We start from the raw sequence: 14658 nt of genomic DNA, 5'->3' as shown, positions 1-14658 counted from the left end.
ATCTTTATCATTGTAATACAGTATCACTATTAATGAATGCCTTTCCTTTTGCTGTAACCTTGTAAATAACTGGAGAAAAAGAGGTCAAAAATCATAACAGAGACACATTAGACTTAAAATGACAGCTGTTACCTTTGGCAACCAATGACTGTAGGTGATGTGTTGCATCTGGGCCCCCACTATCTTCCTGGCCTCGTGGTAGATGGTGTCCCCATCCCAATGGGGATTCAGTCTCAGTAGCTCTGTGGCTATGCGGTTGTGCTCCCTGAACCATACCGTGTGCATGGCAGTCAGACCAAGCTGCTCATTGGCACGGTGATCTCCAGCTAAGAAACATGGAATTGGACTCTCATTTTCATCCCTCATACACTCAGTGGGTGGTCCAGTGGCAAACGGCAGAAGAGGCTTCCCTGTTCGCTGGATGATACCTTGCCGGAGCAGACCCCTTTGGCTGGCTAAGTCGCGGATTTCCTCAGATTCATGGCGTGAGCTGCCGTAGACATTTGAAGCATCGATGTAAGAGGTCAGCTGATTGATTTGCTCTCTTGGGTATACACTGTTCATGAGAAGAGAAGTCATCCCACTGCCGCACACGGGGCTGGAGCGGACAAAGAACATGCAGCGTGCCCCACTTCGCAGCTGCCGTGGGTCATTGGGTGGGAACTGGATTGGGAAGCATGGTGGGTCATTGGTGCAGACTTGAGTGCACAGCTGGCCGTCGGAGAACCGCGACTGACTGAGAGCCGCCACTGTTGAGTCCAAGTCATGGTCCAGGAACTGACCCCACTGCATCAGCATGTGCGTGTAGCGGTCATCAGGAGTGATGGTTTCTGTACCAATCATGGTGGTGGAGACCAACCTCGGCAGAGGCAACCTGTATCCGTTATGCAGCTGCTCGGTAGCACCTCTTGGCAAGTTAAAGCCATTATCATAGACTGACTTCAGAAGTCGTTCAAAGGCAGTGAGTGAGGCGCCCCACATAGGGTGCTGCAGGTTGTTGCAGGTGCCGTCGTGGCTGCGGTACTTCTGGTGGAAGCAAATATCAGAGCAGTTGTTGAAGCGACGGTGGGCTGTGCAGCCAGACAGGTTGGCAATCACATCCAGAAAGTGTGGGGACACCAAGTCGTTGTAGCGAAATGCTGTGAGAAAGCAACATAAATTCAACACATTAAGAGTCTGGATAAGTTTAGGCTTCATAAAAGATTTAAAAATATTAGAAGTGAAGTACAACATCATCCAAGCCACCACTTAAGATATGCAATAAGCTAATGTCTATTAATATGATTCTCAAACATGTATTAAATATTTTTATAGCAGACACAGCGATTAACTGCTACTGGCTCTGGGAGTAGAAAGAACCTCCTGTCCCGAGGGCACAACTTGCAGTATTTCACTAACCTGCCCTGACTCGCTTTGATATGTGAGAGCTCCTCTGTGAAAGTTTCAATGTGCAGCACATCAATGTGCATGTGTGTAGGACTGAGATGTGTTAGCAAGGTGCTGTTATGGTTATGCATGAGAACAAGTGTTAAGTGTGTGCGGCCAAGCTCAATGAGGGTTAGGTGAGACTTCCTGTATAAATGGCAAAACCTGCTACAAGCTCACTTTACACACATTATTGGTGTGTTATGTGTGGTTCTGTATGTGTGTGTGTGTGTGTGTGTGTGTGCGTGTGTGTGAGAACAGAGAAAGGGGAAACTGTGGTGTTGCGCTCTCAGATGAAATAGAGATACAATAAAAACAGCACGTTTGTTTCTGCTGACGGGCAGAAAACTCTCTGTTAGCTTGGTTTGGGGCCAGTGCAACAATGAACACTTGGTTGTTGGCATAAGTAATAAAAACACTGTCTCTCTCTTTCTGTCTCTGCCTTGCTTTGTTCAGATTTCACAGAGCTCTGTTTCCCTCTCCCCACCTCTCTTTTTCCTCTGACACTAACTTTCACCTGAATCCTTCTCTCTTGACAACATGCCGCTCTTCTTTTACATGCTAATATCCCTTGCTTTTCTTTATAAATTCCTTCTTCTTCTTTGATTCAGGTAAAATTCTTCAAAGAACTGCATGAGAAACATTATTCCCAAAACAGTAGTTCAACCTTTCTGCTGTTAAATTCAACCGTCCTTTACAATGAGCACTTTCATGCCCCATAAAGTCATTTTTCCATGCATATGTGAATGCAAACAAAGACAGATGCTTACATGAATAAACATCCGAACCAGCCCATGCTCACCAAATCTCCCATACGCATGCATAATTGAGACAATCTGCACACCACCACACGCCACCTTAAAATTTGTCCTGTGCTTGACAGTGATTGTAGGTTTAGTGTTGTGTGGTGTGACACAGGGCTAATAAAAGTGTTAACGGGCTCCTCGTCAACTGCTCCATGATTATGTCTCTACGCCTCGGGTCATGCTAAAGAGAAAATGGCATACAGATGGAGCACCTATCCTCAGCCAAATGTTGCTCACGATAACATGGTAATTCATAGAGTGGTTGAGAATTGAATTACTGGTTGCATGAGACTTTGCTTAAAAAACTGGGTGGGAGCTTCTTATTGAATCCACAGTGAGACTTTGGTAGAATGTTAAGTATACTCAATAAGAAAATGACATTTCCATCCATCAATTCATCAGCTACGCCCGCTGATCCTCGAGGGCTCATGGGGGAAAGCTGATATTACTAAGACAACAAATTTAAATATACAGAATGTATATGCACCTATATCTGTATTAGGATGACGTGTAACAGTGTTTGTGTCCATTGATCTGTTTGTAGTTGAGTGCATAATAGAGATGTAATTAGACTGTAGAAAGGGTCCAAATTTAGTATCTGCCATTTTGCCAAATGTGGGTAAAAATCTGTCCTTGTGAATAAAATAAAGCTGCCATTGCGGGGTTGGTGAAATGGGCCTATATCACCACAAACTCTCATCACCACAACAAATAAGTTCACTGACCATGTTTTGTTTGGCATTGTGCAAACCCACTGGTGGCGTCATGCTAATGTTAATAACTGCACTGCAGCTCTTTGATTAACCTTCCCTGTCCACATTGCTACGGTTAAGCTCACTTTATCTAGCTAGCTATCTGGCTTAATTACCAGTACCAGTGGCAGTGATACTGGTAATCGAACTGGTACCACAAAGAGCAATTTTGCACTAAGCACAAAGTAAGTCTATAAATATGTGGCCACACATTGCTTGAGGAGATCAGCCTAAAAGGAAAAATGAAGAGCACGGTGAGAGAGTGGCTACAATAAACTTGCTTGAATTTTTGTGTATAGTTGAAATCACAGCCTCGTCCTATGGATTGATCACCACATGCACGCTCCACACTGGTGACTGAGAGCACTGCTGTCTGCTCAGCTGTGACTTGCAGTACTTACTTCCTCATTAAAACACATCTGAGACCAAAAAAGCCACAGAAACAATAATCTGATAACTCAGTCATAAATAACAAGCCTCTGAGCTACTACTGCTGTATCTACAGTTTTTGTACAGGGTAGCAGTAACAGCAGCAATAGACTAGCAACAAGGAATGTACTACTGAACATAAGACAGTATAATTCAGCACTGAACATCAGACCATATGAACTATGCGTTCACTTACTGACGTGCATACCAAAGTGCCTTTGAACTGTAATGCGACCGCTTAGCTTCAGAAAAAAAGTGAACAAAATACAAAGTCAGTGGCAACACATCTTTGGACTGAACCAAGTGATTTGAATCAGCAGAGCGATCTGTCAGGAACTAGAGTCCATAGAAAACATGAAAACCATTTTGTCATGATGAAGTCAGACTCCTTCAAATGCAAACACCTATTAATCATTTCCTCCACGCATTAAGTTGTTCCAGTGGTTATTCCCAATGCTATGAATACAGCGTAATCAACAGCAATGGTGTGCCAAAGGCTCCACCCTGCAACACCAGTAAACTAGAGAGCAGACTCCCATGGGCTCTCAGAGGCTGTTCACACCCTGACAGAGAGCAGCAATATTTGGCTTTTTTCAGCAGCAGAATGCTCAGACAAAGATGCCTGGAACGGCATGACACTCTCCTTCGTAGTAATGAAATATCAATATGAGGGCTGTACCTAATATTTCTTCAGATTAAGCTTTGAATGTCATCATCCTTTATGACGCCATCACACACACACACACACACACACACACACACACACACACACAAAAATCCTAGAACAAAATTCTCAGTTTGAATAAAGTGATTCATCAGATTAAATTTGTGTTTTCATCAAATCAACTTTCTTTAATGAATAAATGTAATATATGATGTTGTTAGATTGGTGGTAGTTGGTACAGCCATAATCAATATTACTGTATAGTAAGTGATGCAATGAAGGAAGCAGGTTAAACAAACTGTTCTGAAATTTCAGAAGGTCAGTGCTACACAACAGCTTATTGTTTCTGGTTGCCACTGTTTGGTTTGTGTAGAGAAATAATGACACCAGGGCTGAAAATTAACTTTTTGGCTCACCAGCCAAGGGGACTGGTAGATGAGAAAATCCACCGGCCAGACATATTTTTTTACCAGCCAAAATAATTAATTGCCTTTTTCTGTCACATATACATTTGTTTCAGTACTTTTCATTGAGATAATACAGTATTAAGTTGAATACAAGCTTAAAGGTAGGATCTGGAGGATTTTCAAACAAAACAAAATATAGACATATACAAATAAAATCCTGCTTAATCATCATCTATGGGCTTCTACTCATGTGTGGTGGTGACTCTGTTTGCAGAGCTCCTGCCCTTAAACTGTATTTTTATGTTTTTGTGAGCTCGGATTTCCCCAGCCAATGAGAGAGTGCAGGTGCCGTGCCAGAGCGTGTCCGAGCGTGCACCAGCGCGAGCCTTGCCTGAACCTCTTCTGTGAAGCCTTTTTCCGTACCTCCGGGCTCCGTACACCCAGGAGAGTTGAGCCTGATAGGAGGGGCCAAATTTGAATGTGTGTTTACAAACAGCAACTGGAAAATCCTCCAGACCCTACCTTTAAAGGAGAGGCCAGAGTGAAATCTGAAGCAAAATTAGTTTAAAATGATCAAGTTTTGAGCTCAAAATTCCATTTGCACTTTGTACTTCAGACATTTGTACTTCAAACATAACAGTAATTTATAGTAAACATAACAGTAATTGTTTTTTTTGTAAACCTTCCAGATGCTTATTAATCATGTAACTTAAACCTCCTCAGACTGCCCATTCTTAATCATGCAGCTTCATCGTTACCGATAACAAACGAGTTGTTACGTTTTTTTTTTCTTTAGCATATTACCGACATACATTACAGCTCATTACTGCACCCTCAGCAACATAGTGTAGCCAGGCTCTTGAAATGCTGTTATCGCTGAACCTCCATTCCTCACAAAACTTTCTTTTTGTCTCTAACGTTACAGCTTCAGCTTCGCCCTCGTCTGTGTTTTTTCGTTTTGTCAATGATTTACTTACACCTGGTAATCTTCCACATGACGCCCGCGGTGATAGCTTGCTTGCTACTAACAGCAGATCATGGATCTAGGTGCGCGACATGCCTGCGTGTGCACGCGTCCTCCGAGTAGGCCTACAGGTTCCTTGATGCAGCCGGGAGCAATTAAGGTGCGACACACAACAAACATAGCGCCGGTCTGCTATTAGCCACCATCAAATAGCTATTATATGTATGATTTATTACATGACTATTTTGATACAAACATTTACCTGCCAATGTGGAGGATAGCCTTCCAAGATTTAGTCGCCAAATGGAAAATCTACCTGCATTTGGCACTTGGCGGATGTTAATTTTCAGCCCTGAATGACACTATGTCCAAGTGTGATTCGAATTACAACCAGCATCCATAATCTAAAGAAAATGTGGAATTTGACAATTTCAAACTAGAAATTTTTGCCTTGTGATTGTATGCCAAGTTGTAGGTACAGTTTACATTGACGTCTGTGGGAACATGGATTGGCTGACAAAAAAGGTTCATCTATGGTGCCTCACTTAGGGGAACAGTAATTTGTGTAATAAAGAAGACATACAGGTAGCTTGGTGTGCCTTGATGGCAAAATGTTTAGGGCACAGAACTGAAACAACCATGGTTCGATTCTGGCTGGACACCTTTGTTGTATGTCATCCCACCCTGTCCACAATTTCTTGTCTCTCTACACTGTTGGCTCTCAAATAAAGGCAGAATGCCAAAAAAGAAGATGCAGCTTTACTGATTTTTTTCTTTGTAAGTCTTAAAGATTCGCTCAACTTGATTAGTCCTCATTTGTCAGTGTGTACAGCCACAATTCAGACTGATGTCTCTGATTAAAATAATTTAAGAGTTACAGATTTTTTTCCCAAACATTTGTAGACACTTGGATGGCGAGAGATGTGATCAGGTATAAAGCAACAAAAGTAACGGCAGTCTGTTTTGCCCCTTTAGTAGCAGCATAGAATATTTGGGTATTAGACTCACCGGTGCCGTTGGTGTCCACCATGAGACCCTGGTTGACGTGGTTCTGGATGAGCAGAAGAGTCTGCTCAAAGATCTCCCCAGCACGCGCCTGCTCCACTGTGTAGGGGTCACGTGGATACCGGAAAAGAGCTAGCAGCTCTCCTGGGGTACGAGGCTGACTGGAGGGATGAGGGATAAAGAGATGGGGTGTAGGGGAGTAAAGAGAGAATGACAGAGTGAAGAAGAGACAATGAATATGTTATGTGTAGAGAGATCAATTTAAAATGTTTTATTCAAATGACATTCTTCTGGCCCTTTTTTTTCAAGGGCGGGAAAAGCAGGAACAGCTTTCTGACACTTTCCAGAAGATGTATTTGCTGCAGCTAGAGCAGGTCAGAGAGTTCAAACAAGAAGACGCCCAAATCATGCATAAATTCCTGAGTAAGTTCACATTACACGACTTTCAGAAAGTCATCACATTGATGTAATGCTCACACTACACAACTTGCTGTTTTACAATCATGAGTCTTTAAGTTGCTGTAGTTTTCACACCACATAACTGACCGGTTACACAAGGTCACACACTACAAGGTGATAAATGGACTTGCAAAGCAAGCGCCTGTCTAGTCTTCTGATCACTCAAAGCACTTTTCCACTATATGTCCATTCATCCATTCACACTCACATTTATACACTGGTTGCAGAGGCTGCCATACAAGGTGCCACGTGCTACTCACTTACAAAAAACCACACCCATTTTGCACACCCGTCATCAGGAGCAATTTGGGGTTCAGTATCTTGCCCAAGGATTCTTTGACAAGCTGATTGGAGGAGCTGGGGATTGAACTCATTCTTCTCATTTGTTTACAACCTGCTCTTCCCTCCTGAGCCACGGCCGCCCAATAAATATCTTTTAACAAGAGGATTCCTCGATAAGCATGTCTGGTCTTTAAACTACGCTTTGTCACGAAAACCACTCAAGCTCCTATTGGTGAGCGCCAAGTCAATGCTGATTTGCCTCTGATCTGGGACTTTGTCAGGAAGCTCCAAAATCTGTCAGGAACAAAGTTGTGTAGTGTGAACTAGGCATTAGTCATTTCACTCATGAGTTTGATCTTCTCCATCATCACTGAGTTTGTTTTGCATGACGGTGTGTTTCTGCTGCTTTCACTCCCTAATGAAGTCTACTGGACTGCACACTATCACCTGAGGATAATTTTTTAAACATGCATTCAACTTGGACTTAAGGGTTTGGCGAACCATTAAGACACATGCCAGATCCACAGGTGTTCTACCCAAACTAAGATGAAAAACAAATCATGAATTGCCTCATTTGGCAGGCACATTTAGATCATGACATAATGCAGCTGAAAGCCAAGATATTTTTGAACCATGAACACTTTATTTGACATCTTAATGTGTTTAATAATGTTGGCAAAGATCTGTTATGTTACGTAGCTTTTTACTGGATTTCTGGAAAAGCAGCAATACACTCTAAATGCATATATTCTATGATAAACACAGAGCAGGCATGTGGAATATACACACTATGAAATATAGATTGATATAAACATACTGTATATTGCCTTATCATAGTGTAGTTTTATTTTATTAGCACACACGATACTTTACTAAACAGGACTGGAGTTTTACATAAATACTTTCTGTGGTTGATTACATTTTTCTTCCTCCTACAGCTAACAACATTAACACTGGTGTGGAGAGAGAGAGAGAGGGCTGTTGCCAAGAGTGGTCAAAGGTGTGTTGTTTTTGTGTGGGAAAACGGCTGCTTTAATTGCATTTAGTTTTGATAATTTGAAAAAGCTGGCGACACAGATGCAATTTGTTTCAATAATGAACAGCTGCTGCCATCAACAAGCAACTCTCAAGGTCTAACTGTCTGACACTTAGCAGCAACACAGCCAATGTGCTTTATGATCCGAGTAACAAGTGCTACTAGCTCTTCTCCTGATATGCGCTTATTCTCCAATGGCATTCTGGTTTTCCATTATTTCCAAACCATGTTTAAAAGACGCTGGTGCCATCAGCCAAGGAGGAGGCCGCCTGTTAATCTGTGATAGTCATTAAAAAGAGCTGGAAATCCCCTCATCTCTATTTGGGCTACCACTGTGTATTTGTCTGTGCATTTCTCTTCTTCATGTGTGTTTATGTGTATATGTGTTTGTGCACTGTATTTGTGCATGCATGTGTGGGCAGAGTGTATGTGTGTGCGTGCCAAGAAAAACACAGCTGCTACCCACATCATTCAACAGGATGGAAATACTTACGAGCTATATTGAAACCACCTACATCTCTTAAGGCTCGGATACACTTCCCCAGACAGCTGGGGACTTGTAACGCTCACGCGTATTCGTACGTACGACAATTTACGGTCCACGTTGGCCTTGTGCTCCACACATGCATATTTCCCCATCAACACTCCATTCCAGTTGGTGGCATCATATCATTGTTTGCCAACCGCCAATAAAAATCAAAAACAAGATAAAGAATCATGCGTGTGATGCGTAACAAGCAAAACACAACAGGGTAAAATAGAATGTGAGAGAACAGGACCCGGGACTGGAGTGTGGAACAAGAGATTATGTTTTGTAACTGAAGCATGGCCAGTTGGCACAATTGTTATGTGTACAGTTCCGCTCACAAATTTTGGAGTGCACATGGACGTCCACAAAGACGCAAACATGGGTGGATGATGACATTCATGTCATGCGGAATACAGCAAATCCTCGCGGACATGGAAAGTATGAAGCAGGCTTTACAGTGACAGAGTGTAATGAAAAGTTAGATAAACAAAGACTTCAAATAACTATTGATTCCTTTAATGTCCTGAAAATGATTACATTGATGTACAAACAGATAGACAGATAGAGATACAACGAAGAGCTGTTGACAAGCAGTCACAAATATTGACTGCAGCTGTCAGAACAACTGTCTGACTAAATGGCCGTCAGCACTGCACCCTAAGGCACCATTTCTCATTGAAGCGTTCTGATCTGCAAACTGCAAACCCTATGAACTGACATAGGAAAGTGCAGGAATATTAGCAGCCCCTCTAAATGGCCACACTCTTTCCCTGAAGGCTCTGACTCAGACTTAGAACATGCAAGTCATGTGCCAAGATGATGTGAGACAAGCCATTTGTATTATAACTTAGGCCCCATGAGCATGTAGCTCTGGACTGAGTCTGTACAGGGCAAAACAGTTCAATTAGTCCAAATATAAAAAGGACTGATGACATAATGTTGCTGCAGATTGCTGCTCTCATTTGCTTAGTTACAACCTATATCAAAGAGCCATTAAATTGAAGACGTGTACATTTGTAAAGTGCACTATAATGTGCTACTGTATATGAGACTTGTTTTAATCTAAAAAGTACGGGTATATGAAGTTGTAGACTTAGTGGCTGATAGATGCAGGCCCAATCAAAAGCACTGGCTGTACACAAACTTTTCTGTATTGACAGAACAAAAGAACATACATTAATCAGAAATCACCTGACAATGTGAATGCTAGCCTCCCCACATTTGTGATTAAACCCATCAATTGTGTGCTCAACTACTGTATTACAAGAGTTATTCTACAAATGACCTCCTAAAATGGATTCATTTAAGGGAATATCAGTGTGCTCTGTGAAATGTAAATATTACGCACAATCTTAATTTGCACTACAATTACAAGATTTACTTAAAACATCGCATATGTTGGCCATAGTATGTGTAGCCTTCATTTTACACTTAATTGCCTCACCTTACCACTAATATGAAATGCATGAACTGGCTTTCTAAATCAGTTACAGGGTATTGAGTGTAAAGACCTAATGATGTGTCTCAAATTGTATATTTCTGTACTTATACTTGCTATTTTGAGTGCCTTAGTTCATTCATGCTGAGCAATATGGCAAAATGCAGTCACTATAAGTACTTGCATGGTGCACGCATAGCAGTCAAAAAAGTAAAATGTGAAACGCTGAACACTTCTCATCCTCAATGGTCACCATGTTGCTTATGTAGCATACGGGGCTAGACCACATTTCAAACTTGTGAAATATTGGCCGACTACCATGTGTACCATGTAATAATACATGTGTATTTTTCACCACCACTATAGTGTTGTCAGGTATAAGCCATCAGTTTGTTTATTAGGTTAATTCTGTAATAACTTGGTACCACAAACGATAATATGAATGCTAATGTTACCTTGCTAGCTAATGGCGGCACATTTTATCATCAGGCATCGACGTCACGTGTTGAAGTGTAAGCTATATGTTTTTGGGGTGTTTGGTGTTAACGTGTGTTAAATTGTCGTCTTCACCATAGAAGATTTTAGTATTAGATTTCCGTTGAGTTGCTTGACAAGTTGGAAATATATTCGCAAAATGCAACAGCTAAATAGCTATTATTAACTCAGGAGATCAGCTGGTGATAGAAGAAGACAAAGAAGACAAAGACAAAGAAGAAGAAGACAAAGAAGAAGCAGTTTTTTCACTCTGTTGTCATAGCAGTCGGGGGTTTGGTGCCTTGCTCAGGGGCACCTTGGCAATGCTCCAGAGGCAAGCTGGCACCTCTCCAGCTGTCCCAGGTGACCCTCCAGTTCCCAACCCAAGTCCCTATGGACTGAGCTACTGCCGCCACTGGCATTCATAGATATAGAAGCATGCCCTCAAAGCACGTTCATTTTTAATACAAAAAATGAATAAAAACAGAAGTCAAGTAGCCAACAAACAGATACTGCAAGTATATATTTTGTTAAATGTTGATGATAACTTTCACTTTTCAAAGTACTATCTCCTGAGTAGTAGAAGAAAGGCTTTCAAATCTTGTGACCATCATGTCCAACTAGTGTGTAATGGCAATGTTTGATTTCAGACAACACTAGCCTGTCAAAACTTGCGCACTACACAAGTAAGAGCATAGTGTGTGCAGGGTACTACATGTAAGTGTACTGAGTATCTGATTTGAGACGCAGCATAAAAGTCCCTTTGAGTGTGAGCTTCACATAACTTACCCATCAAAGAGACGTCTCCTTGTTGACTCAATAGCACTGTCCACATTACGGATGGCTTGCTCTATGGACGTGCTCACAAAGGTGTCTCCTTCTCTGCTGACTGCAGGAACTGTTGTTACACAGGGAGAGACAGACAGACAGACTGATTAGAACCAAGTTGAAAAAATCATTTTGGACATGAGACTTTATTGGGATTTACGAGGTTACTCAACATAAAAGAATTTCTTTCCCACTTTCTCATTTTGTGTTTGTTACTTTTTTTTTAAGTTTGATTAAACTGCCATTTAAATATTTACAAACTTAATTTTGAAAAGGTATTAATGCTATTTTACACAATCCAGTGTCACTACATTCGATGCTCTAACACACATGAGGTATAACACTGGTCAAAACACATTTTAAGGATAGGTTACTGGAAATAACCGAACCTTTTAAGGCGCTGCACTTCAGCTTCCCATTTCTGGCACACTCGTTCCTCTTAGTGTGCCATTGAACACAGTGAGAATGTGACATGAGGACAAAGAGAGTCCAACAACAACTGAGCACATTGATACAGTTTATGGCTCACCAGCAGAGTGCTGTAGCCTGACCTGACAAATCTCAGCAGGAAACACCAACACACACAGGGAAGAGCTGACCTGCTTCACAGCTAACACATTATGTTCCAACTTCCCTGCTTCACTCTCTGTTCTTGTGACTGGTAAATATCCAATAAGGATAAGGGCTTTGACATGGATTCATTGCATTAGTGCTGCATGAAGAAAGAGGGAGTGTTCCTTCTAGTTTGTACATTGAGGGTGAAGTTCAGTGCTAGAAAAATTATATATCTTACTTTAATTGACATATTACAAAACACTGTAGTTGACCTAAGGTTTTATCATCCATGTGACCAAACTTGCTACAGCATTGATAAGCAACACATTCATCCCTTACTAACACTGTGGACTTAGCTGACCCTGCCCCTCATATAGAAAGTGAAAAAAAGAACAGCATAATGTCTGGTTATGAGCCACTGGCATTAGCTGTGTGTTACCTGTGACAGTGAGAACCATGCTGGCCACCTGGTACCCGATGGGATTGCGAGCGACACACTCGTAGCGTCCACCATCGGCAGTGCCCACGTCCTTCACCTCTAAATAACCCTCAGAGCTGATGTGGAACTTGCCACTCTCTGTCACCTGTACACCATCCTGGGAGAGAAAGGGTGGGACAAAGGGTAAAGGTCATGACCTTGGGAGCTGGTATGTGAAGGTGCGTATCGAATTACGAGACAGTGATTAGGAGCCTCACAGATGGAATCTGTTGTGTCAGTCCACTGAGATGTTTAGTTTACATGATTGTTTATGAGCAGAAACTTCAACTTGAACAACTTAAATATATTATTCACTGAGTTACCTCATTGTCATTATTTGCCTTAATTTGTATAATGACTAATAAAGTAACCACACACCATTTCCTGGCCCCACTACCTTTTTTTCTTCACGGTTCTCTTTTAAGCACTCTAAAGGGTAAGTTAAACACCTATTTTTCAACCTGGAACCTATTTTCCCATGTTTTTGTGCTACAGTGACTTCTAGGAACAACAATTTTTAAAACTGATTCAGTACTGAGTGAGAGGGCTGCAGTAATATCACCACTAAAAGTGCTTTTTTCCAACGATAGGTTCAGAAACAGCCCTAAAGTTGCCATCACCATACACACAAGACTCAATTTAAATAAACAGTAATTTTAGTGTGTACAGAGCCAGCATATTTTCACATCTAGCTGGGTGAATTAAGGGTTTATTTCAACCAAACTGGAGTTGGTGATTGTTGGAACGGTGGAAAGACAATCCAAGACATTTTTGGTGAGTTTTATTTTGTTTCTGTCAACTTTGAGTTAAGTTTATTTTACAGTCATAAAATTACTGTTTATTTAAATTGAGTCTGGTGTGTTTGGTGATAGTGATTTCAGGGCTGTTTCTCGTTAAACAAACAGGAGCTTACTCTTTAATAAAAAGGTCTATCTCTGTATCCTGAGCCTTCACATAAGTTGACAGACACGGAATAATAATCTGAGCCTGTCAGTGGCAAAAACAAGCACTTACAGTCGATGTAAATTAAAGATACTGTACCAATTTCAATGATTTCTGTTCCCCTTTAAACACAAAAACATGTGACAATCACCCTTTAAGCACTTGTCTAACCCCATGACCTCTGTGCTGAGGTGATGGGCACCTTACTCAGCTGCACAGGAGCTTTATCATCTAACCTTGTTCCAGGTGATGACAGGCTGTGGCTGGCCCTGGGCACTGCAGGGAATCTGGACGTCCTGGCCAGACTCCACCGTCAGGTCCCTTGGAGCATTTGTGAAAACAGGCGTTACTGAATGAGTTAAAACATACACACACACACACATAGGCATGTGTTAATGATTATGCACCAGCGCTCAAAGTACTGCACATGTAAACTGCATTTTGCAATCAATCACAACAGACATGAAACCCTGAGACTTATCTCAGCATTTTACTGTCCTGAATATGCTCACAGAATATACACAAACTCACGGTGTTTGTGTTACACTGCAGTTGCTGTTTTTCCTTCCTCTACTACAGAGCTGCAAAACATTAACCAATTTGAGCCCTAAGACTACAATTAGTATGATAAGGAGAAATGCCACAACATTTGTTCTGATTGGTCGAAAGTTTTGATACCTGGTATGGACAAACTCTGGGTAAGTCTCCTCCAGTACAACTTAGACATTTTTAGATGATATGAAAAAACACGTTTATCAGTAGTCAAAAATGAAAAAATTAAAATATTTTTATATGTCTTCCACAAAAAATATTTTTTACACTGCATATGTGTGCATATCTGTGATATTCAACGTGTTGAGTTCACGGATGTCATATACTTGATTGTGCTCCTTTACTAGATACAACCATTTTCTTGTTTTATTATATTTAGTCTTCGGGCACATGGGACTGATGGTTTTTCCTAAAGTATAATCAAATATGTAGAGGTCCCATATACCCAAAGACTAAATGCAGTGTGAAAAAAAAAAGAAATTTAAAATTTCAGTTGTGGGCACAAATGAGTTCAACATCTTAAAGTCTGTGTGGAGTACAAAGCGAGAAGCAGCGAGACATATATTGAAAGGAAATTCACTAGACCAGACAAAATATCCTTACTGTCAAGATCTAAAACTTAAATTGTTTTTC

General features: G+C 41.2%; 1 protein-coding gene across 1 annotated transcript in view; it reads right to left on the bottom strand.

The window, feature by feature from the left end:
• The window catches only part of pxdn (peroxidasin), a 67000-nt gene that overhangs the window by 12057 nt on the left and 40285 nt on the right, over positions 1 to 14658 (bottom strand). The window contains exons 12-16 of the mRNA XM_033642866.2: positions 13710 to 13822; positions 12493 to 12649; positions 11460 to 11568; positions 6456 to 6613; positions 133 to 1139 (exon numbers count right to left, since the gene is read on the bottom strand). Of these exons, the coding sequence (XP_033498757.2) occupies positions 133 to 1139; positions 6456 to 6613; positions 11460 to 11568; positions 12493 to 12649; positions 13710 to 13822 (1544 nt within the window). The remainder of the gene's footprint in view (positions 1 to 132; positions 1140 to 6455; positions 6614 to 11459; positions 11569 to 12492; positions 12650 to 13709; positions 13823 to 14658) is intronic.

Source organism: Epinephelus lanceolatus, chromosome 15 (genome assembly GCF_041903045.1).
Source record: "Epinephelus lanceolatus isolate andai-2023 chromosome 15, ASM4190304v1, whole genome shotgun sequence".
Taxonomy (NCBI): domain Eukaryota; kingdom Metazoa; phylum Chordata; class Actinopteri; order Perciformes; family Serranidae; genus Epinephelus; species Epinephelus lanceolatus.
Note: the sequence above shows the minus strand (reverse complement) of the source record. Positions and strands in the feature narration are given on the sequence as shown.